We start from the raw sequence: 24082 nt of genomic DNA, 5'->3' as shown, positions 1-24082 counted from the left end.
AGAAAAAGAGTTAAAACTTCCCTTAGGAAGGGCCATGGCTCAGAAATAGAGCACCTAGTTCATATGCAGAAAGGCCCAAATTCAATCCATGTCATCTCCGGGTAGGGCTGGGAGGGACTCCCATCTGCAGCAGAGAGAAGTCCAGAAGCAGAGGTGAGGAGGACAGCCAAGAGGCACAGATGGGTCAAGCTGGGGGAAAGCCACATGTCACTCCAACTCCTGCTGTGACAAGCGTCCCTTCCCCTGGTCTCCCAGAACCAGGAGACGCATGAAAAGGGCAGAGGAGAAGGTGGCTTCACACAGGTGCAGTCTCAGATTGCTTGGGGAAAACCCTGGAGAGGTAGGGACTGCAAGGAGGCAAGACCAACCGGAGCTGCTGTGCTCATTAGGACTGACACTTCTGTGCAGATCCTGTTTTTGCTAATAACTTGCCTGGTGTGGTTTACTGCTGGCTCACTCCTGTCAGGCTAATGTGAGGGGATGTGGCTGAGGAGGTGTGGCCCGTGTAGACCCCTGAGGGGCCAGTTGAGAGGTCTGAGCAGCCACATTTGGTACCAACTGCCTCTTCCAGTTCCTCACCGCTCTTCCAGACCTGCAACAGCTTTCCAAAGAGGTCCTGCACCCCCTAAAAGATCTGGGAGGCCCTCCCACACACAACATCCATCTTCCTCCTAGAGCATCCCTTATTTCTTCACAGGCTCATTTGATATGTTGATGACAACCTGGAGCATTCCGCCCCCTAACATGGCTGTAATTGCAGAGCATCTGTTTCCAACAGTGACTGATGAGCCACCGACTCTGACATCAGCAAGAGCTATTAGAGAGGGCGGCAGCGGCAACAGCAACTGAGAGCCAAAGGCAAAGGGGTAGCCGATCCAGAGTTGCTGTTTTCCAACTCCAGCATGAAAGGAAGTGTGCCGAGGCCCCGGAGCTCTCCAATATGGATAGGTGAATTAATGTATAAACCTCTGCCACTGAAAAAGGATGGGTGGCAGGCCAATGAACCTTGGCCAAGGCTTCCCTGTGCTTATTCTATATGCCTGGCTATTAAGCCGATGGAAATACCTTAAAAAATATTAATCGGCTAAAGGCAGGAGGGGCAAGGCAGCCAGAACCAACCACCACACCAAAGCAAATCCATTTTTTTAAAAGAAAAATTTATTAAATTCTAACAATAAAACACACACAAAATACAAAATACAGCAAAAAAAATACAAACCTACAAAAAATACAAAAATCTTAACAAACAAACACTTATTTAACTATCCGTGTCTTATTCCTAACATTGTTTTGGGACCTCCTCACATCCTCTCTTCTGCGTTCATTTCTAATCTTCTTTAGTAACTTTATAACATTGTAAAATCTTCCTTCTCATCTAATCTGAATCTTTATAAACAATAATCATCATTTAACTCTAATAGTCCTAATAAAGATAAACATAACATATGTCTAACTACTTCTTATATCCTATCTTAATCTAACTTCTGGCATTACTGTAGCCTTATATATCCTCTGGTTTTAATTTCAAATGTCTATCTTTTCACGTCGTTTCAAATAGTCTTTGAATTTCTTCCAATCCTCCTGCACCGTTTCTTCCCTCTGGTCTCAGAGTTTCGCGGTCAGTTCTGCGAGTTCCATATATTCAATCAACTTCATCTGCCAAAGCAAATCCATCTCTGCCGAACTCCGCCAACACATGATCCCCTTCCCAAGGGGACCACCAGGGCGAGACCAGAAGTCTGGGTGACAACGTCATAGACAATATAGCAGAAACAGCAGCTACTCCGTCTCCCAAGGCAATTCCAAATCAAAGACCGTTCTCCCATGTTGCCATAGAGAGTTCCCAATACAGTTTGGAGGTTCAATTGCAATTGAAACATTGAAATTCGGAGTCACCCCAGACAATTCCAGTTGGAAGGCCTGGTTGGGACTAGGGATAGGAGATATGTATCATTCAAAACTGAAGTCCATGTTGTGATATCGGTTTCATAGTTTTTGACCTGGCAATATATCGCGAATCGTGATGTTTGTTGGGGCTGGGCACTATATCACCCAAAACCAGTTTTAAGTCCATATTGTGATATTGGATTCATAATTTTTGATCCAGCAGTAATCATGGTGTGTGGGTGGGGTGTGTGTGGGTGTGGGTGTGTGGGTGTGATGCAAAAATCACAACGTGGGAAAAACCATTATGCCAACCAATGCCTCTACATAGCTCCATCCTTATTTCAGACACTGTGGTATATCGGTATACCGTGGTGTTTAGCTGGTGATCTATCGTGATGATGAAAACCAGATATTGCCCAGCCCTAGTTGAGACCTAGGAAAGATGTAGGCCCAGCTGTCACAGCTAAGCTGCACATCTGGGCTGGGGCTCTCACCCCCCCAAAGTGTCTTCTCCTAGCTGAGGCACAGGGAACATCTGTGGTCTTCCAGGTGGTTCTGGGCTCTACAACACCCAGCAGCCGACCTGACTCAAGATCCAGACATGATGGGAGTTTTAGTTCAACAGTATCTTGGAGGACCTCCTCTGTCCCCTAGCCCTGAGCTAGCTGGCAAGTGGCCCTTCCCACTGTGCCCTCCCACACCCCTCAGGCATGTTTCTATGGAGGTGGTTCGGAGAAGGAAGGTGGTGGTGGTTGGGGGGGAACTCTGGGCGATGTTGTGCACTGAGGACTAAGCCCTTAATCTTAACTAAACACATTACTGATGAGCTCATCAACAAAAATCTAATTATTATGTGTGAGGCCAAGCTTAATTGCTTGTCCTTGACATGCATAATGTACCACATAAGCCTATTACCCAGTGTAAGCCTATTATTATTATCATCCGGCTTCCTGTCAAAAGTATAAAAGTAAAACAGTTAAACATTAGGGGGCGGGGGCGGGGAATAATGGTGCACAATTAGCAGCCAAGCCGTCATACAAGAGATCTCAATTCTCAATAGCGTCTGGATTTTACCCTCGCATCCCCTCAGGTGCATCGGACAAAATGAGCAACCAACAGGGACACCCTGGAGCCTCTGTTATTTACCACACACACACACACCAAAAAATACAGAGGGGCCAAGGAGGTGCACTTCAGCTCACATACCCCTCTAGAGCAGCAGAGTGATAAATACAGGATGACATACCATCTCCTAAGTTCTGTACTAAGGCAGGGTACATGCATAACTCTCTTCCTGATCGGATTACCTGGTTCTCAAGTGTACAGAAGTGTAGGCAAGGTGTATTGAGTAGCACCTAATCCACAACATGTGAGATGGAGCATGCACCTTAAGAAGCTGTTGGCTGATTTTCAGTCCCATCGAGTTTCCAGACAGGTCTTGATAACGGCACAGCGCAAGGAGGCTTGGGAAGAGGGAGGAGTTTGGGGAAGTGATGTCACAATGGAGAAACAAGACCATCTTTGGTGGGGTGCCTCTTCTAGGAGAGAGGGTGGTTGTTTTGAGGTTGGGGAGCAAGTTGGGTGGAAAGTCAACCCTTGGCTTCCTCTCCTTCAGCACTTCCTGAGATAAGCTCTTCCCTTTGTTTTAATAAAATTTATTTGGTTTTTCCAAATTAAAATTTTACAGAGATATATCAAACATAAATAATAAAAACAAGATTCCAAGGAATCTCCTGGACTTCCATCCTCCCCTTTGTGGGTCCTATTATCCATCCTTTCCTCCCGCATCTTTTATGATCAACCGAATCCTTTATCTCTTCCATTATGTCCAGAATTCAACCTTAAACTACAAGTGATATTCCAGTCCTACAAATGATTTTAACTGTTTACAATGGTCTTTAAGGGAAGTTATAAATTTTCCTAATTCCTTATTAAACTTTTGGTCTTCCTGATTTCTAACTTTTCCGGTCGTTTTAGCCATTTCAGCATAGTCCATTAACATAATCCGCCATTCTTCTCTGGTGGTGATAACCTCTTCCATCCAGGACCGCAAATCTTACAATTTGCAAATGTGGACATTATTATACATACATAGATTGTAGGCTCAGTGGACAGAGGCTGCATTGTCTCCATGTTGAGTACAGCATCGAGCGCAAAATTAAGAACCGTCACGTGAAGGCTCTGCCACCTTCAACCTTCGAATCCCTCTTGCTAAATAAAACCCAAGCTTGCCACACCCTTTCCCTCCCATCAGCTCAGTCACAGACACCCCTCCTTGACCCGCCACCCTCGCCAACCCCGCCGCTGTGCCCACCATCCCTCTCACGCTGCTTGGCTCCTGCTCATCACTCCCTAATTAAAGCGTGCTAATGAGACAATCAGGATGCCAGTGCCGGCTGCACCGCGCCCCCACCCGTGTGCCAGTGCCGTGCAGACTTATCACCACTCGCAGGATGTTTACAATAATTTTTAATTTGTACAATTATTAATCATTTTTCTATCTGCCTCATTTGCATAATGATTAGCCTGCTCAGTGTTTGCTATGACTGTGAATGACAGCATTTTAAATTAAATTAAGATTTTAATATCCTTTCCCCCACTCTCCTTCCTATGGCTAAGGCTAATCAAAGTCGACCGGCGACGCCGGTTTTGAAGGCAGCAGCTGCCTTTCCAAAAATAACACTCAAAGGGACATGGGTGGCAACTGGGCTAGCGGCTGGCGCACGGAAAGCGCTATGCCACCCCAGAGCCAAGGACTGGCAACATCTCTGTGGCCAGCCCAGGGGCGGAGGAAAGGGGTGCGGATCGCCCCAGGTGTCACCACTGAGGGGGTGACAAAATGCTGGGTGGCACTCACCGCAGGGCCTGCAGCGCACTCAAGCCATGCATCTCTCCTGGGAGAGACGTGGTGGCTTGGGCGCACGCAAGCTTTGCGCTGCCCAAACGGTCCACCCAATGCCTCCCCCCAAGCTGCAGGGCGGCTTAGTGGGAGGAGGCAGGCAGAGTCCGGAGGCCCCGCGGTACCCGCCGCTGGGTACGCCACCCCAGGCACCCGAGCAGCTTCCTCCACTGCTGGGCCAGCCACTCTGCACAGGAAAAAATTTTCCCCAGGGAGGATGGGGCACCACGAGGCACAGAGCAAGCTGTCAAAAGTCACGCTACAGAACCAAGGGCCTCGTAAGGGCCTCTTCCTTCCTTCCTTTCAAATCATTTTTATTTGTTTTTACCAACACAAAGTTGTAAAAATTCAAATATATATCTATATACAGAGATCTCTCCGAATCTCAGGACCCCCCACCCCACCCCTCCATGGAGTCCCATTTTAAACAATCAAAACTGCATCTTCTTCCAAACTCTAACTTTTATTTCAATCCATATTGTCCATGGTCATTGTTACGCTACAAGTGAAATCAAAATCCCACCAATGTTTCCATCGGCTTACAGTGATAACTTATAAATTTTTCCCCATTCTTTTGTAAAGTTTTTGTTCTCTTGGTTCCTGAGTTTTCCATTCAGCTTTGCCATTTCGGCATAGTGCATCAGCTTGGTTTGCCATTCCTCTCTGGTAGGAGGGACCTTGTCTTCTTTCCATCTCTGGGCTAGTAGCATCCGGGCGGCTGTTGTTCCGTACATAGAAAGTCCTTTCTGGTCCTTTAGAATGTCGGTACCTGTAATTCCTAATAAGAAAGCTTCTGGGTTTTTCTTAGCAAAAGTTGTTTTAAACAAAAGGGCCTCTTTGGATCCATACAGCATTTAGCACCAGGTAAGTGTCCATCAGTAGTAAGTATGTTAAGGTCCCTGGAGGCAAGAAAGGATCCAGCCAAAAATGCATTCCAGATGAAGATCCAGCCCTGCCATTGGGGAGTGGGGCAATGGCCTCAGGCGGTAGATCTTGGGGCAGTGGTGGCAAACCCCTCCTGCAGCTTTACTTCCTAATCCCCAATGATTGAGCCCTAAAAGAGGAAGGGGAGACTGTGCCGTGCGTTCAGCCGTCTTGTCCTTTGTGGTTAAACCTCTCTCTTCAGCAGCAGTTCTGGCCAGGAGAGTCAAGCGGTCCGCCCATGAAACTGAAACTGTGGGGGGGGGGGGGTTGGCAGAAGTGCAGCCCTAAAGTTAGGGGTGAAGTCTGTGGCATCATCATACTTCAAGACACCATGCAAACCTGTGCTCATCCCCTTTTCCCTCTACCTTCCATCACTTATTTGGTGAAAGCGAAGCTGTAAGTTGTTAAAATTTAAAAAAAAAAAACCAAATAAATTAAGCAATAGTAATAATGATGATTGATTGCACTTAGTTCAGCCGAGGCTGCCATCTGCCACCTCCCTCCCACATACAGAGTATACAAAGCAAACTCAGCAGAGAAACAGAACGGCGGAGAGAGGAATTCCAAGGTGAGCTGATAGAAAGGAAAAGAAACACATATTTGTTCATCTGCCAAGTATTTAGGGGCCTGACGTTGGGAGGAAAAGGTCTTGGAATACTCCCTGAAAACATATGCTCCCAGATGTTCCTGTTTGGGGGGGATTTAACCCTGGTAAATTCACACACGTTTAACATTTGACACCTGTAAGCATGCTACAACTGTTGTTCCCTAGGGTCTCTAGCAGTTTCTTCCAGGCAAAAATGCATCTTTGGTTTCCAGAGCATATGCATGCACTCCTTTGAACACGGAGGTATGATGCAGTTCACCACCGGCTCTTTTACACACAGCAGGCAAATTTTAACACTGTTGGTAACAGATTCATAGGACAGTTGGACTCACAAACATATGGAATCTAGGAGGGCAATGCCAAGTGTCAGCCGAAGACATTCTGCTGTCCAATGTAGAGCTCAAACGGCACCGCTCCCCCAGTTCACAACGCCTGAAGGAGGCCACTTCACCCCATGCTGCATAGCAGGGCCGGCCCTCTGCAGGAGTAGCAGGTGCCTACCAGAATGTGTGGTTTGATTAAGGGAAGGGGGCTGTCAGGAAGCGATCCTTGGCACAGGGACTGGGGTGTAGCAATCAGGACTTTGCAATTTGTTGTTGTTGTTGTTGTTGTTGTTATAATTATCATTATCATTATTTTATTATTTATATCTTGCTCATCTGGCTGGGTTTCCCCAGCCATTCTGGGTGGCTTCCAGCAAGATGTAAAAACATAATAAAACATCAAACATTACAAACTTCCCAATACAGAGCTACCTTCAGGCGTCTTCTAAAAGTTGTGTAGTTCTTTATCCCCTTAACAGCTGAAAGGAGGGCATTCCACAGGGAGGGTGCCACCACCGAGAAGGCCTTCTGCCTGGTTCCCTGTAACTTCACTTCTCGCAGTGAGGGAACTGCCAGAAGGCCCTTGGAGGTGGATCTCAGTACGACATATCAGAGGAAATCCAAACATGGCAGAGCATGCAGCAGCAAGAGAGCCAGTTGCATACCAGCTCCCAACAACCACACAGGCCCTGCCTGCTTTGTGCTCCAGCTGTGCCAGGCACTGGGGCGCTGAGAAATTCCACACCTCATCTGGCAAATACAGAAGGCCTCTTGGGGGGGGGAGCAGCTTTCATATTCAAATCACCCTTGGCAAAGAGGAGGGGGGAGAACAAAAGGAGGGATTTGTGGGCCTTAGCAACCAGCACAAACCCCTTGAGCTGAGTTCTGGCCAAAAGCAAAGGACAAGCCTCTCCGCACAGGAATCCGAGCAGTTTCAGTCCTCTCTACAGAGCTCTGCAACGGTGAAGATCTCTCACACACAACATGGAGAGCCCTCCCTTTAAAGAGTGCCTCTGCGAACTCTGCGACTGTGGGTAAGTGCAGTTCCTCTAGGTTTTGCAGGTTAAATGGTAGCCGGTGACAAGGAGCAGCTGGCCATGCGTAGACCTTTACCCAGGCCCCGCATTCCGCCTTCCTCACTTCCAGGGGCGGGTCCACTCAACCCACACCACTTGGACCAGGTGTGGCGTCGAACCTGGAGCCGGTGAAAAATGTTGTTGGACTCTGCCTCCCATCTGTTCTGACAGCCTGAGTGGCCAATTGTCAGGAATCGTGCAGGTTGTGGTCCGCCAGCACTTGGGAGGGGTACAGCTTCTCCACCCCTGACTCAGAGCTTCCGTAGCTGGAAATAGATCTGGTTTGGCTTAAGCAAGCGAGCCCATCTACATACAGAAGGAGGAAGGGGAAAAAACAGGCAGCAAGCAAGCCCAGCTGCATTGCAGCACATTGCAGAGAGGATGGTCTGGGGGCCTGGATTTTTAAGGGATGCTCCGATCCCAGAGCCTTCACAGTGGTACAAAGCCTGGTGCATCCTGCCCACTGCTCTTTCCGTTTTCCAAACCAGGCCTTTATCTATCAAGGCAGGTAGAGAACGTCTGTTACAGAGCAGCCTATAAAGCAGTATATGTACAAATAACAAAAAAGTATCCCTTTTCTCCTTGGCACACAGAGCTGGTGCCAGAGAGACAAGCCCCCTTGATGCCACCTAGTTTTCAAATGCTTGCTTGCTTCCCATGCAGCCGCCACAAGCGCCACAGGAACTGCCGAAAGCAACGGGTGCTGCTGGCGCAGCCAAAGACTGGGAAGGGCTGGCTCTCTCACTACAAGGCAACTTACACTTGCCCACCAGGTAAGGGGAAGGGGGGGCCCAGCTGGCCTGGGAAAAGGCTGGGTCAGTCCCTTCGTTTCCCTGATCTCAACCATATCCCAGCACTTAACTGCTGTTCTTTCCCCTCTGCTCCAAACAGCTGTGCACCCGCGCAGCAGCAAGAGGCCCCCCTGCACCCCTCCACACCCAAATCCTCCTCCCATGGACCTCCAGACCACGCAGAGGGCAGAGTTTGTCATCTGGGATCCAGGCAAGAGAACCGAGCATCCTGTGAAGGTAAAGACAAGGGGAGGTCTCCTGTAACCTGGGGTGAGGGCGAGCTCCCAGTTCTGCACACAAATACCTACTTAATTTGCCCTCTTGCTTTTAGCACATCTCAGGGAGAAACAGCTTCAAATACCTTGAAGGGAAGAAAGGGGGGGCTTTTGGTTGGAATTATTTCTGTTAAGGAAAGCTGAAGGAAACAAAGTTTTCTCCCCCGCATCTCTATGCAATACCCTGCGCAGACCAAACCTTGGTTCAGGGTTGCTTGTACATTTGATAAAGCACCCTGCTCCTAAACGTAACGTCATCACAGCACTTCACAGTTTTATGAACACACAGGTGGAAAGTTAGAGGCGTGCAGGTGAGATTTACTGAGCGAGGTGTGGGGCCATCTGCTTTGCAGGAGAGGAGAGGCCAGCCCCCACAGGGACCCTTCCAGAGCCAGGCTCTCTGCCGCCTCCCCTTCCCACCACGAGCATCTGCCATCTCGCAACATCCAAGCAAGCTCCAGCCCTGCAGCCCTGCACTCAAGAACAGCTCCAGAAGCAAGGGGAGCTCCCAGGGATTCAAGAGGGAGCTTCCAGACCAGCCAGGTAAAGCTAAACATGAAGAAAGCAGCAGCACCAAAACTAAGCTTGATAAGGGGACATTCAACTAACCTCAAATATAGTATTGGTTCTACCAGATCAGAGCCACGCTGGGGCAGGAATGGGAGCCTGGCTACATTTCTAAGTTGGAGGCTGCCTCAGGTGTTTGAGCTAAAACAAGCAACTAAAATGTTTCCTCTCTTCCTGTATCTGTCCCAACCTGAACACAGTCCAGGTGAGTTTTTCCTAGGATTAAAAGCAGCCTTCCATGCCATGAGGGGGAGTTGCAAGGCTGAGGATCTGAACTCTTCACACCAAAATAGAAGGGTATCATTCACCATTTTCTGCTCTGCAGGAGTAAATGTCATCACCACCCCCAGCCACCCCTTGCCCTTGGAGAAGGGGGCATTCCTTGGAGAGAAGAGGGCCATCAAAAAATCCTCAGAACCGGCAGCAGCTGAATATGTGACCAAGTACCAAAGCGATTTCCCAGAACAAAGGTCCTTTCTTGGCCAGGCTGCTCCTGCCCTGCCGCCTCTGGACAACCTGGCAATTAACCCAGCTTTCAGGTGAGCATCACAGGTGCTGGGGAACGATTCTGGGGAGGTTTGGGGCTGAGGAGAGACAGGAGCAGGGACTTCACATGTTAGTCTGATACCGTCAAAACAAAACAAAAACACGAAGAGGCCAACCGCACCTTAAAGACAAAGCCATTGATTATGGCGTAAGATGTTCTACATTGGGCAAATGCGCCAGCACCAATGGGAAAAAATAAATGCACAGAAATAGGATTTCAGAAAGGAGAACATTTCGACCTACCAGACCACTCTGCTGTTGATCTTGGGGAGGCAGCGGGCCATCCACAGAGAAAGGAACTTCAGTGTGAATCTGCTGAATTGCGACTCATCAGTAAGTTCAGTAACATTCATTTGAGTCTGAATAGAGACCATGGCTTCCTGTCCAAGTATAGGTGTTAACATAATTATCTTTGCAGTGCTGAGTAAATGGTGACCAATTTGCTGTGTCAAGGGTTCCTGTGCCTATTTAACATACCCCCTAAGCTCTAACTGAATTATCACTGATGGTACTTTTTGCATCTCAGGACTGTTCAACTCCCACCTTGCATTTATCTCCTCCTGCATCTACACCCGTCAACTGAGATATCACTTCATGCATCTGAAGACACGTGTTTTGGTCCATGGAAAGTTATGCCATAAATCAATAAATCTGTTAGCCTTTAAGGTGCCGCAGGGCTGATTTTTCTTTGGCAAGTGGTTTAAAGTCCCAAGAAAGGTTCCCTTTCATCCCCTTCTCAGGACCTCTCTTCTCGTGAGAAAGTGTAGCTTCTTCTTCTTGGGTATTGTTACATTAGCACAGGTGTACCCAGGGGAATTTTCATTGGCCAACCATGAAAAGGTCAGTGAGGTAAGACCAGTCTCCTTTGAGACTCTAAAATCAATTCCCAAGAGGATCGAATGAATCACTATTCCTTCACAATGAGAGAACAAATACTGCTGCATGGTGCAACTGGCTCAAAGGCCTTTCAGTAACCCGAGACTTAACGGGGGGGCCATTCACTGCAGATTCTCACATGCCATCACTTCTGCACAGAACCAACTTCCAGACTGTCCACAGAGAGAGCTACCGTAGCTGGAACGCCTCTGCATACTCTCGTGCCAAGCTCATCACGCTGAAAAAGAACCGGGGGGCAGAGGAAGCTGGGAAATTTGAAGGAGACAACGTCACCAAGGGTTCATCCCAGCAGCAAAGGAAGTTGGTAAGAGAATGAGGGTAGTACTTTCCTGATTGGAATTTCTCTCCCCTCACCCCTAAGGCTTAGGGAGGGAAACAGTGGAGCCCATTGAATTTCAAAATATGAGGGTCCCACTTCCTATTGGCATCATGCCCAAGACCTTCAGGCTTCACTGATAGGGTAGCTTCAAGTCCTCATTGCTCCCTTGGCTCCACTGGAATGAAGCCTAGGCACATCCCAACCCAGTGTTCCACCTCCAACGTGGGTCAGCTAGCTGGGCAAGCAGACAATTCCCTCCCCTGCCTCCTTCACTTCTGTAGCTACTTATATCCTTTTTGAAGGGACGCAGTGGTCTAAACCACTGGGCCTCTTGGGCTTTCCGATCGAATCCACTTGATGGTGGTGAGCTCCTGTTGCTCTGTCCCGGCTTCTGCCCACGTAGCAGTTTGAAAGCACACCAGTGCAAGTAGATATATAGGTACTGCTGCAGCAGAAAGGTAAACGGCATTTCCGTGTGCTCTGGCTTCCGTTGCAGTGTTCCATTGCACCAGAAGCGGTTTAGTCCTGCTTGCCACATGATCCAGAAAGCTGTCTGTGGACAAACACAGACTCCCTCAGCCTGAAGTGAGATGAGCACTGCACCCCATAGTCACCTTTGACTGGAGTTAACCATCCAGAGGTCCTTTACCTTTACCTGTATCCTTTTTGCATTCCTCTCCTCTTGCAGCTTCCTTATCACCTTCCTGTCGTCCTCAACCACGCGGAGCCCATTAAACATCCAGGCACAGCCCTGAAATCTCTGGCTGCCCAGTTTGACAACTCCACAGCACACAGGTTCTTCTTCAAGGACTGGGGAGCTCAGCCTCGTATTCGATATGGAGACCCCCGGGAAGGAAACTGCACCCACTCCTTGGTAAGGGACCCATTGAGCAGTGTGCTTTGGGGCAAAGCCGTAGCTCGGGGGCAAAGCCATCACTGCACCCTGGAATCCTGCCTAGTCACATCCTTGAATACTTTTAAGGCTCCAGGTCCAGTCTCTGGCATTTCCGGTCTAAAGGTAATGAGAAATGCATCCTGCCTCAGCCCTGTCAGTCACAGCAGACAATACTAGGCTCAATGGAGAAGTGGTTTGATTTGCTGCAAGGACATTAGAGAGGTGGGAAGGCTGTCTTTTTCATGGGTCAGGGAAGAAGAACTTGCCCCAAATGTATCGCTTCTGTTAAGCAGAATCACCAAAAAGGGACACGTCGCAGGCAGGAGCCTGGAGGCATCAATAGCAAACCCCAATCTGAACCAAGGTGAAAAAAGCAGCTTCGCCCCCCCCCCAAGAGCCAAAAATGCCTGTTCCCAATCTCTCAGGGCACTGCAGATTTCCCAAGGGAAATGTACCTATTGTTCAAGCCCAAGGAAGTAGGAGTTGAAATTGGATCAGCTCTTCATTAGGAAGAGTGAACAAGATGCACGCACACTGCCTAGCATCATTTTCAAATTTCCTCAACGATCTACTCCACTCTCAATCCTTCCCATTTCTAGTTAAACTACCTCTTCTGCAAGTACAGTCATACCTCGGGTTGCGTTCGCTGCGGGTTGTGTTCGCTATGGGATACGAACGCGCTGAACCCAGAAGTACCGGAACGGGTTATATCCAGGTTCGGCGCATCGCGCATGCGCAGAACCGGCGAATCGCATGCACAGACGCGGCACTGCGGGTTCCGGATGCTGTGGGTTGCGAATGCGCCTCCCACACGAATCGCATTCACAACCCGAGCGTCCACTGTATATATGAAGCAGATGTGGACGTGGTGGATTGGGCTGCTCTCTCACAGGACAGCCCTTTGTCGGCTCCTCTCATGGCTGTGACTTAAAGTGTCTGGTCATGCTCAGACAAAGGACATTTTAATACTGTATCCCATCTCTGCCAACCAACACTGAAAGCATCTGCTGCTTGTTTCTGTTTTGTTTCAAAAGGGCCATTTTGGCAGCCAAACCACAACATGCAGCACTTACCTGCTGAAGAGAGCGGAGAAGGCCAAGAGCTACAAGTCAGAACTGAAACCCATCCAGACTGAGGGAGGGCAAGATTTTGCCACCATCCACCGAGAGGCTTACAGGTATCCAGCCAAATAGTGGCCAAGAAAAGCCCCAGGGAGGCATCCAAAAGTTTGGCTGGGCTATTGCAGGGTAGAGATTGGAAGAACAGCAGCTTAAGCAAGCTCTGCATTCTCTTTTGCAGGCATATTCCACTCCCTGTCTGTCGACTGCAAATGTACCTAGCCCAGCAACAGAAGTCTAGAAAAGAAGCAGACAACTAAAGTGTTACTGTGCCATAAGGGTCAGACCTCAGGGACTAATGGGTGAATATCGTGGATTTTAAAGGGAGCTGGAATCTATGCTCCTTCACAAATTCTAAAATTGTATTCTCAAGTTCTGTTCATGTTTGGATATTGCCATAGCAAAAACATACTTGTGTTCAATAAAGAGGAGTAATATAAACTTGAAACAGCTCAAGCCCAAATCTTTCTTGTTCCCTGGTACAAACATGGTGGTAACAGAAACTTTACAAAATGCACACAACTAAATCAGAAAAGGAAGTTGTTATTTACAAACTGTACATCAAAAATACAAAGGGCTGTAGAAATTTTAGCTGCAAAGAATCCCATTTCCTATGAAAAAGTCTTTGCATTTAGCTTCCCTGTGTTCTGCAGGAACAGAAGGGACTCCTTCGGTGACATCAGCAGATGTTTCAGGGGAAATGCAAAAGGGTTTCAAAATCTGCACGTTGACTTCCCAACTAGCTCCTTGAGCTGCTGTTGGAGGTGAGTTGATTCTCAAATACAACAGTGCAGATTTCCAGCTGGTCCTTTTAGGGAAAGGTTATGGGAAAGCATTCTCTCTGCCCAGGCAAAAACTGCACAGTCCAGAAGTGTATGCACCCAACAGTGCAAGACAGAAAACGCAGGAAGATGCTGTGCTTATGTACACCAGGATGTTCAGAGTCACAAACCAGCCAGTGGTTTCAACCATGGCCAGCAGCTGCAAGAAAACACAGTCAAACCCTTCCAAGGAGCAGAAGGAATGTTATTCAATGAAGGGAGTCCTCCTTAACCTTGTCTCTTGCTGCCCCTTACCCAGAAAAAGCACCTGAGATTTCAAATTCAGCTTACGATCAACTGCAGCAACCTCAACTGCTCCATGAGGTTAATATGGAAGAGACCAGTTTCTTCCAGCAGTGGATTTCCAGAGGTTTCCATTCGAAAAGGACTTTGGGCTTCTGCACCATAGGTGGCTCTCTCTCACTCCTCCTTGTCCAGTCTATATATACTGCAGGAATTCCATCAGTCTCGCCTTCTGCCTGGAAAGAGCAAGCTGCCTCCAAGCCCTTCCAAAACCACCTGGAACAGTCTTGATAGGTGGACCCCTTTAACCCTGTTGCAGAGGAGATCCTTCCATCTCCAGCACTGTGAGGAGGTTCCATCGCATCTCGGGATGGAAAATCACATGTCCTCAACACTCCACTTGTATGCCAGCTCCTGAACTGCCTTCTTACTTGAGATCCTGGCAAAGCGCTTCTGCTCAAAGCCATTGGACCTACAGGAACAGAAACAATGTCAATAAGGTGACCTAACAAAAAACTGTGGTAGGCAGATTTCTTGGGGGAGCTGGGTGGCCTTCAGGGTGCAACCAAGTCTTTCCAATTTCCCAGCCCCAAATCTAGGTCATGAGAAAGTTGCCAACAACAGCTGAATGGAGATATCCCACCCACCTGCAAACTTCACAAAGAAACCCCACTAGGGATGCTGCTTCAGAGTCATGATCAGGGATAGAGGATGGATGCAAAACCAGAATGTGTTTCAGCAATAAGTCAATATTGCATGTAGGAACTGCCACATGCGTACATCACATAGTTCTTTCTAACTGGAGACCATCAATTACCATTACTAGCAGAAATACAGACTTACCTGTCCACTCCATCCCAGCGATACCCAGGCCAGATGTTGAACCTATTAAGTGGGGGTGCTGGTCCATTGTATCTTGGCTTTTCTGAAGGAGGAGAAGGGAAATAAGCAAACAGCTTCAACAATTTTTTTTTCCAGTAAAGCCAGGGAGTTATGCTAGCACTGACCCAAAACACATAGAGGAAGTCAACAGTGGTCCTCAAAGATGGTTTGATTTACGGGGAAGACAGTGTGCAAAGCACAGCGTTCACAGGAAAAGAGAGGCAAGGCAAGAATGCAGAATGCCTGATCTGCCATCCATCACAAAATGCCTTCCTAGAGGAAGCAGCCCTGAACATCTCCCCCCCCCCTCCATCCCAAAAAGCAATTTTTGTTGAGGGGAGCTTAGAAGTAGAATGTGAGGACTGGGTGTAACAGAAAAGGAAGACGGGGGTGTTTCCTGGCCAGTTCTCTTCACCACAAAACTTTAGTCACTCCTCTGACTCCTGATACCCCGTCCTTTTCAAAAGGCATTGTTGAAAAATCCATTTAGGTGCATCTCTTAGGATCAAAGTTATTTCCAAGCTGAACATTCTTAGCTGTAACAGATCAGAATTGACCTTTGGGAAGTACAAGAATTAGCACAGTGCCTCTTCCTGTCAACCACAGCCACCCTCCCCACCGCCACAAACCTTTCCACCAGTAACACCTGGAGACTGCAAGTGCTAACCTTTTGTATCTTTCTTCTCCTTGGCCTTCTTCTTCTTAAGGAAATCAGCCATGGGGTCCCCTTCACGCTCCTGCTCCCGCAGCATCTTGTCCAAGTCCTGGTCGTCAATGTACCGGGCCAGTGGCTTCTGCATTTCTTTCACCGCATCTTCCACATTCTGCTGCTGCTGCCGGCTCTGTGTGAGGCTGCAGGGAGAGGCACAAACCAAAGCAGGGCATAAGCAGATGGACTCAACTTTTTTTTCTTGCCGTTTTTGCACAAGATGCTACAGGAGGTTTGGAAAGAGAGAAGGGTCACCTGCTGTTGCCCAAGTCAGCAACACACCAAGGAAGGCTTGACGCAGCGGCTCTTCTCTTAGGGGGACGGTTGTGGCTCAATGCTACAGCCCCTGCTTTGCAGGCAGGTGTCAGGTTCAATCTTCTGAGCTGGTGTTAGGACACCTTCCTTTCTCGTTGTTAAGTGAGTTTCCCATCCCCATTTTTCAGTGGCCTGATAAGGAAGTGGGGCTTCTGCCCTGAACACAGGAACCATCCAGCTTACCCCTTTCCCCATTTGGCATATTGCTCATCTCGCTCAGATTTCTCCTCTGCTTTCTTGCGCTGTTCCAGCAACTCCTGCTTCAGGTCTCTCTTGCGGCCCGACTTGTCCCGGAAAACCGTTTCAGCATGTCGCGATTCAGCTGGGGGAGGGAAGGAGGCGAGAAGGAGTCAGGCATTCAAGCTAACCACAACAGGGGACTGAAAAATGTCACACCCTCGAATCTATCTGTTTGGTGGACTCAGCACACCCAGTAAACTTTTGGTTATTTCTGTAGAGAAGCAAAGCTGTAAATGATAAACTGAACTGGTATTTTTCCGCTTGCAGGAAGCGCGGGTCTCTGGGCTGCAGAACTTTGCTTTTAGACTTGCAATGAGCCAAGGATGAGGCAAATCGTATGACTCACCACCACTACTGCTAGCAGCTCTTGAGTTTCACAGGTCTACTGTGAAAGGTCTATCTGTATTTCCTTTCAATCTGCTGGGTGTGAACAATTAGACCCCAAATATCTGTAGGCTTGCACATTTTTCAATCATAGCCCATCACATCCATATGAAAGGATGGTGGTTCGCTTTAGAGAATGCAGCAGCTGCAACTACCCATTCCTGCAACTAGCAGTCCCAGCTTATCACCACTGCATTTGCAGGAGGACCCGCCCAAAACACTGGTGGGCCCTGCTCCACTATGGAGGGTCACAGCTGAACATTTCCTTCTGAAAGCCGCTTTCATTCCTGCTATAGTAACCCAGTCTTGGCGGGGATGGCATGTCCCGATGGGTTTTAAACAGAGGTGCCCATACAACCCAGGGGGTGAGGGCTGGATTCATGTCCTACTTGTGCCATGAAGTCACTGTGCGACCCTGAGAAAGTCACCTTCTCCACCTCTGCCTCCCACCCCACAGCTCACCTTCCAAATGTTTGCTGCTGCTTTGCTGTTTCCTGAGCTCATGCTGCTCCTTCCTCAGCAGCTCAGCTGACACTAAGCCAGCTTTGCCCCCCGAAAGCATCTGAGGGCCCTGCAAGCCAAAAGCAGAACAACAGCAGTGTCAAAAATAAAAATGCTACCCTTGTGCCAGTTCCACAAAAGTACTAAACCCCATACAATTCCAGTGTAGCTGCCTCTAATGGAAGTCATTCCCCATAGCACTTGGGGAAAGCATACAGGTAACCATTACAGGGTTCCACAGCTCCTTACTTATTTATTTAAAGCATTTGTACTCTGCTCTTCAGCCCAAAAGGCTCCCAGAGTAGTTTAGATATAATCAATTAAAACAAGACCTCCCTGCCTGCAGATTTACCATCTTAAAACACACACACACACACACACAAAACACACAAAGAGAAAAGGGGCAGGGATAGAAGAAGCAAAAGCAAAGTCTGGCACCAATTCTGAAACCGCATTTCTTATCGTGGTTCTCATACTTACAAAACAGAACCAGCACATTTACTGCTGAATAACAAAGTCCTCACCTTTTGGATGCCATCCTTCCCTTTGGTGTCCTTGGCCCGTCGAGGTGGTGAGAGGTCAAGGGGGCTCTTGGATCTGTGGTCCTTCCTCCTGCCTTCTTGACTTCTTCGGGGAGGGGACAAATCAGAGTCTGAAGAATTGCACCGTGTTCTTCTGGGAGGAGAGAGGTCGGAAGGAGAGCTCGGGCGCTGTGAGTGTGTACTGCGAGAGGCCCGTGGTGGGGAAAGGTCCGAATCTGAGGAGGATTTGGCACTCCTCCTGGGTGGAGGAGAATTGGAGTCAGATTCAGAATCATGTCTCTGGCGCTTCCTTGGTGAAGGTGCTGATGAATGGGACCGTTTATTGGCTTCTGAGTCTGTAAAGTGGCATACAAGCATCAAAACAAATTACTAAATGTGACTGGATGTTTACCAGGACTTCCAATAAGAATAACTCACACTCCCCAAACATACTCCTCTCTGGAGAAAGGCTTCCAAAAATCTACTAACCTCTGGCGTTGCTTTGCTTTCCTAGACCCCCAGCGGGCAACTGCCGTTTCTGAGACAGCAACGGGCCGGCATCAGAATCACGCGTCTTCTTCTGGGGTGGTGACAGGTCAGCGTAGCGTTCCTGTCGGCCTCCATGCGAGCTTCTGGTATTATTTTTGCCTGTGTCAGAATGATGCCTTTTAGGTGATTCATCTGGTGAGCCACGGCGGCCCCTCCTGGGTGGGGACTGATCTGGTGAGTCACAGAGGACCCTCCTGGGCGGTGATTGGTCTAGCGAGTCATGACGTCTCCTCGGCGGTGACTGGTCTGGCGAATGCCTTGCTCTTTTTTGTTTTGTGGCTTCTGAACTGGAAGGGAAAAGAACAAGGAAAACCAAAATGCACATTAGTCAAAGCTTCAAACAGGAAAGTCACTCTCAGTAAAATTTTGCTGCCGTATATGGTTTTGACACAGCAGGCTGGCAGCAATCGGGGAGTAGCAATCCTGACCAGAGAACACCCCGTGGGCTGACTCAGCCTCCTGGTGTTGGCACTTGAAACTCTGCCACTGCCAGTTTCTTTGCCAATACCACCACAGCCAGAATGCCAACAGTCCACCATGTGTGCTCTTTATTTGGAATCATGCGACAATCAATTATTTATCTTGACACTCCTCTTATACCGCACTACAGCCAGCCCAGTTCTAACTATGTTCATAAAGATGCTGGAAGGCTTACTGCGCCCTTTTCAACTTTGCAGAGCCTACACAGTCTGTTTTCAATGAGCCTGCAACAAGCTTTGTGCCTTAGCTTCTAAGATTTCATAGAGCTGGTGTGCTACAAACATGAAGTGCTAGTCATTCCTTCCACTCACAAACTATATTAAACAGCTGCTCCAATCCATAAGGTTAAAGCCACTGTCACAGCAGCTGTTAAAATCATCTTGAAGGAGCTTTTCTTCTTCTTCCTCCTCCTCCTCCTCCTCCTCCTTTGGTGATCCCTTGTAGACTAGTTTGATTGTCTTCCATGAACATTGTCTTAACATTGAGTCAGTAAGTGACTGTTGAGGCCAATTCTGGATCCAGACGTCCTTCCACAGTGGGAACATAGTTTTCCAGGCGGGAGTTGATCATGGTGAGTGTTGTTAAATGTTCAACTAAATACCCTCCTTACCTCTTTGTTGACTTTGCAGTCACAGAATGATCAGATTCTTGTGACTCTTTCTTCTGATCTGAAAAAAGAACGCAATTCCAGCCATGTTTATGTAGATCTCTGAATTGTCTACATAAAAATCTACATTATGAGGTGCAGGTTTTGTGGCCTTTGCAATTGTCATGCAAAGGACAGCAATGTCTAGAAAACTAACCCAGGAGCGGTGATGTGGAGTGGAACACGTTCCAGTGCTTTATCTTTCTGCAGAATGCATTCCATCTCATATGGTAATTAGTAACAATGAACATCAATTGAAAATACAGTGTTAGGCAAGTCAGACAGATTCAACCTTTCTAAGTGTTGTTTACTAAATATAAGTAAAATAAACACACTAGATTAGATCACCTGCTAGAGCATCAGAAGTTTTCCAATGCAAATTACCCAATTCAATTTTTTTCTGGAAAATTCACATCACTGTCCAGGAGGAGAGCACATATATTTCCATGCAAAAGATCCCAAGGATAATACCTGGTGTCTCAAGGTGGGAGAGACTCCTGCTAGTCAGTATCTATAACACTGAGTTGGATGGATCAAAGTCCGACTTGGCATAAGGCAACTCCCTGTATTCCTATGCTCACCCCGCTCCCTGAGCAAAAGTAAACCCCCGACAGGCTTTTTTGGCAACCCACAAACTTCTTTTTCAAACTCCACTTCCCACAGACTGTTTCACCCTGCAAATACTGCTGGACTACAACTCCCGCCATCCCCGAGCATTAGCTATGCTGGCTGGGGGATGATGTGAGTTGGGATGTCATTGAAGGGTCACTGTTGACCCACTTCTGTAGCAGTCATGAAAAACGGATTACACTTGACATGTCATAGCAAAAATGTTCACACTAGCTGAATTCTACATGAGATTTCATTACTGACACAGTTTGCATTCTTATGACTCATAATGTCTTATTTTGTTAAGACACCAATGAACCTCTACATTGCCTAAACACTAATAAGTAAAGTGCATTTATTTTCCTTCTTCATTCTTTTTTGTGCAGTGAACATGATCTCTTGGTTACGCTTCCATAACATTTACTAAGCTATTTCTCTCTTCACCTAACCTCACTCTTCTGCCACACCTACAGAGAGACATAACTACACAAAAGAACCCCCGCACTCCCCCCAAAAAAATTGTGCCCGTCTTGGCTGTGTGCCTACATGCAGAGCTAACCTGATGAAAGTATCTCACAGAGCACAAAATCACCATCCCATTAGAAGAACTACAGAACACTAACCTCCCAACAGCTTCCACTTGTTACTGGTTCGGAATTCTTCCATCCATTTAACTTCATCTGGCCGCTCATCAATAAACTCAGCCACCTGGAAGGAAAAACAGAAGATCTGGGCAATCCCAAGAGGCATGTCGCACTGCAAAGCCAAAATCTCCCCAGCTGAGCAACACTTTTCACAGTGTGTACTCAATGCATCTGTGCTTGTCTGAACCCTCCAGTTCCAATGAGTAAAATGGAAATTATACTGACCTCCACTACACACAACTGAGAAGAAAAGACAAGAGTTAAACAGTTCTAAATAAGTGATGGTACAGCTAAGCACTCTGTTTCCAACTGCCTCTAAATACTCACCACAGGCAAGTCTCCATCATCCCCCTCCTCATCCTCTTTTTCCTGCTCAATAGGGATATTTTTCCAGCTCGTGTCATCATCATCCACTATGCGAATTCTGGATATCAAACAAATAACACAACATGATCAAAGATCAGCATATTGTCTAAATGTATTGTCTGAAAAAGAGCAGCTCTCTAGAATAAGAAATCGCATCAGTATCACAGTGTAGCATCTTACGAACACTTCAATTTATTAAGCCATCATACTCATGAATAAATCTTCTAGATAACTGCTAGGCTGTTAGAATGTAGTTTTGCTTATCATCTTGCTGCCATGACGAGTCTGTTACAGCCCAATTTCATGCATGTATTCAATGGAGCAACCTTAGCCCCTAGAGCAGAGCTTTCCAATTTTTTCATGTTGGTGACACACTTTTTAGACAAGCATCATTTTGCGACACAGTAATTGTTTTACCAGCAAATTGGAGGTTAAACCCCTTTCCAACCCCAGGAGGCGCACGGGAAGTGTTTGTGCGACACACCTACACACTAACATTGTGACACAGTTTGGAAAGTTCTGCCTTAGAGCAAGGGTGGGAAACTGCTGCACTCTGCCTAATTTCATGTAGGTGGTGGAGAGGGAAAGATGCCATGCCCCAGACAGATTAACCCCTCCCCTAAATGTGGCTCTGAACAGGAAAAGGCTCCAAGGTACCATAAGGGGAGAACAATTGCATAAATCTACCTAGATATTGAGGGGCATGGGTGGCGCTGTGGTCTAAACCACAGAGCCTAGGGCTTGTCAATCAGAAAGTCGGAGGTTCGAATCCCCGCAATGGGGTGAGCTCCTGTTGCTCGGTCCCTGCTGCTGCCAACCTAGCAGTTTGAAAGCACGTCAAAGTGCAAGTAGATAAACAGGTACTGCTCCAGCGGGAAGGTACAGTAAATGGCGTTTCCGTGCACTGCTCTGGTTCGCCAGAAGCGGTTTAGTCATGCTGGCCACATGACCCAGAAGCTGTTCGCCGGCTCCCTCAGCCAGTAAAGCGAGATGAGCGCCGCAACCCCAGAGTCGTCCGCGACTGGACCTAACCGTCATGGATACCTTTACCTTTACCTAGTTATTAGGTTTCCCACATCCAAGCCCAACATTCTGACTACTCTGTTAGAAGCTCAGAATGCACAAGTGGCCTGCACCCTCATTTTTCTTATTATGTGGTATCCACTGCTTTAAGAGCTGAGTGGCATGCTAAAGGCTTCTATGGGCAGCACCATCAACGTACTTGCATTTTGCAGGATTCTCACACAAGGACCACAAACTCCTGCCTTCTAGTACATTACAATCTGAAAGCTATAGTAAACTCCTAGAAAAGACGGGGAGGGAATAGGATGAATGACAGCCAATGCTACAGAATGATAATGAGGCTTGGTTACACAGCTTGAGAGAAAGAGGGAAAATGGAAGATTGGTGGAGACATAAAAAAGACTTGCATTCCACCACTAATCTGGTAGGAATAGGAAACCAGAAATTGCACAGACAAGGTCATGAAATGCCACACAGGTGATGTGAGCAAGTGGGCTGCCTGGAACGCTCTGTTGGGTGGTCCGGTGGGAAAGAGATACAGTAATTGGACTTGTTCACCTTTGTCGTATAGAAGGAGGAATTTCACAGGAGGAATAATCCCAGCATGAAATGCAAGCAGGCTGCTAGAGAAGGAAGAGTCTCCTCCACACACACACACACACACCCCAGCCATGCAATGCTCCAGCCCTCCTCTGCCGCATTTCAACAAGCAAGTAAAAAATGCTGCAGACCAGTATATTTGGGCATATTTGCAAGGCTATTAAAAAACATAAATGGGCGTTATGGCTTGAGAAGCAAGGCGGGCAGTCTGACCAACCAAGGCTGCCCTGCAGTGAACTTCGGCATTCGACCGTCATTTATTCATTTATATCCCTTTCTTTTTGCCCCAAGAAGCAAGACGGTGGCACACATGGTTCTCCCTTCCATTCTCACTTAACACCCCCGCACACAACAACCCTGCGAGGTAGGCGAGGCTGAGAGGCCGTGCGAGGGGATTTGAAGCGCAGAGAGATTTCTATGCGTTCACACCCCTCAAAAGGAGGGGGAAAGCAGAGCGGGGAAGGGGAGGAGAGTCTCCTCGTCATCAGCAGGGAGGAGCAGGCGGCGGCGACAGAGCTAACATCCACCCCCGGCCCTCCATCCTTATTCCCTTCCTCCTTCTCTATCCCACCTTCCCGGCGGCAGCTCCTTCGCCGCTTTCTTCTTCTTGCGCCGCTTCTTGACCTCCGAATCCGCCTCCGGCCCGTCGGCCTCCAGGTAGCGCCGCCGCAGGTATTCGGCCTTGGACAGGCCCGAGGCTGAAGCCGAGGCCGCCGCCATCTTCCTCAGGCGGGAGGAAGCGGAAGCCAGGTCGGCGTCGGAGTCAGAACCATAGAAAACGAGGCTCTTTCCCCCCTTCTCTATGGTTGGAGCTGCTGGGGCTGTGAAGAGCGAGGGGGACCTGGAGCGCCCTCTAGCGGCAGCATCTCTGCGCGAGGGATGGGAGGCAATAATCCCGCGCCCACCAGGCGGCCGGGCAAGGGTCGGGGAGGGGGGGGAGCAGAGCAGCGACCCTTGTTTATTATTGCAAGCCTCTCCGCACCTTTTCCTTCAGGGTGCTCAAGTGAATGGCTTGATAACAATTGTAGTTTAATGGTGAATTTTGGATATAATGAAGATGTTAAAAAAATGGATTATTATAAAAGATGCAGGAGGAAATGACTAACTATAGGACCCATGAAGGGGATGAGGGAAGTCCAGGCGATTCTATGGAATCTTGTATTTCTGTTGTGTGTTGGATATGTGATGGTAAAACTGTAATTTGAAAAACCAAATAAATAATGTTACTTTCTTTTTAAAGTTGAATGGCCTGGTTCTCTTCCTCCCCACCACAATACTGCAAGGTAGGCTAGGAACTGGCCCAAGGTGTGCTTCACGGCCAAGTGAGTGGGAGGGGGAGAGAGAATGATAGAATTGTAAAGTTAGAAAGGATTCCAAGGGTCATTTAATCCAACCCCTGCAAGCAGGAATCAGTTTAAGCATCTC

General features: G+C 47.9%; 2 protein-coding genes across 2 annotated transcripts; one reads left to right on the top strand and one right to left on the bottom strand.

Moving 5' to 3' along the window:
- The first annotated feature begins 7447 nt into the window (after positions 1–7447).
- LOC117060315 lies at positions 7448–13567 on the top strand. Its single transcript, XM_033172529.1, has 9 exons — positions 7448–7674; positions 8380–8489; positions 8608–8767; positions 9072–9325; positions 9675–9888; positions 10931–11069; positions 11800–11985; positions 13041–13183; positions 13306–13567. Exons 1-9 carry the CDS (start codon positions 7625–7627, stop codon positions 13382–13384), a joined length of 1335 nt encoding a protein of 444 aa, XP_033028420.1. The 5' UTR covers positions 7448–7624; the 3' UTR covers positions 13385–13567.
- Positions 13568–13651: 84 nt separating this feature from the next.
- BUD13 (BUD13 homolog) lies at positions 13652–23412 on the bottom strand. Its single transcript, XM_033171796.1, has 11 exons — positions 23229–23412; positions 20996–21092; positions 20648–20732; positions 19380–19437; positions 18230–18576; positions 17744–18096; positions 17181–17289; positions 16278–16416; positions 15738–15922; positions 15032–15113; positions 13652–14660 (listed from the first exon to the last, which is right to left on the bottom strand). The coding sequence occupies exons 1-11, from the start codon at positions 23375–23377 to the stop codon at positions 14567–14569; spliced, it is 1698 nt and encodes a 565-aa protein (XP_033027687.1). The 5' UTR covers positions 23378–23412; the 3' UTR covers positions 13652–14566.
- Between the last annotated feature and the right edge of the window lie 670 nt (positions 23413–24082).

This window comes from Lacerta agilis, chromosome 15 (assembly GCF_009819535.1).
Source record: "Lacerta agilis isolate rLacAgi1 chromosome 15, rLacAgi1.pri, whole genome shotgun sequence".
Taxonomy (NCBI): domain Eukaryota; kingdom Metazoa; phylum Chordata; class Lepidosauria; order Squamata; family Lacertidae; genus Lacerta; species Lacerta agilis.
Note: the sequence above shows the minus strand (reverse complement) of the source record. Positions and strands in the feature narration are given on the sequence as shown.

Excerpts from the sequence above, each read along its gene's own strand:
- LOC117060315 (XM_033172529.1), top strand. The coding sequence starts at position 7,625 with ATGGAGAGCCCTCCCTTTAAAGAGTGCCTCTGCGAACTCTGCGACTGT. Across the intron at positions 11,070-11,799 it reads AAGGAGACAACGTCACCAAG|CTTCCTTATCACCTTCCTGT; the intron begins GGTTCATCCCAG and ends CTCCTCTTGCAG. Across the intron at positions 11,986-13,040 it reads GAAACTGCACCCACTCCTTG|GGCCATTTTGGCAGCCAAAC; the intron begins GTAAGGGACCCA and ends TTGTTTCAAAAG.
- BUD13 (XM_033171796.1), bottom strand. The coding sequence starts at position 23,377 with ATGGCGGCGGCCTCGGCTTCAGCCTCGGGCCTGTCCAAGGCCGAATAC. Across the intron at positions 15,114-15,737 it reads GGAGAAGAAAGATACAAAAG|AAAAGCCAAGATACAATGGA; the intron begins GTTAGCACTTGC and ends CTCCTCCTTCAG. Across the intron at positions 14,661-15,031 it reads CGCTGGGATGGAGTGGACAG|GTCCAATGGCTTTGAGCAGA; the intron begins GTAAGTCTGTAT and ends CTGTTCCTGTAG.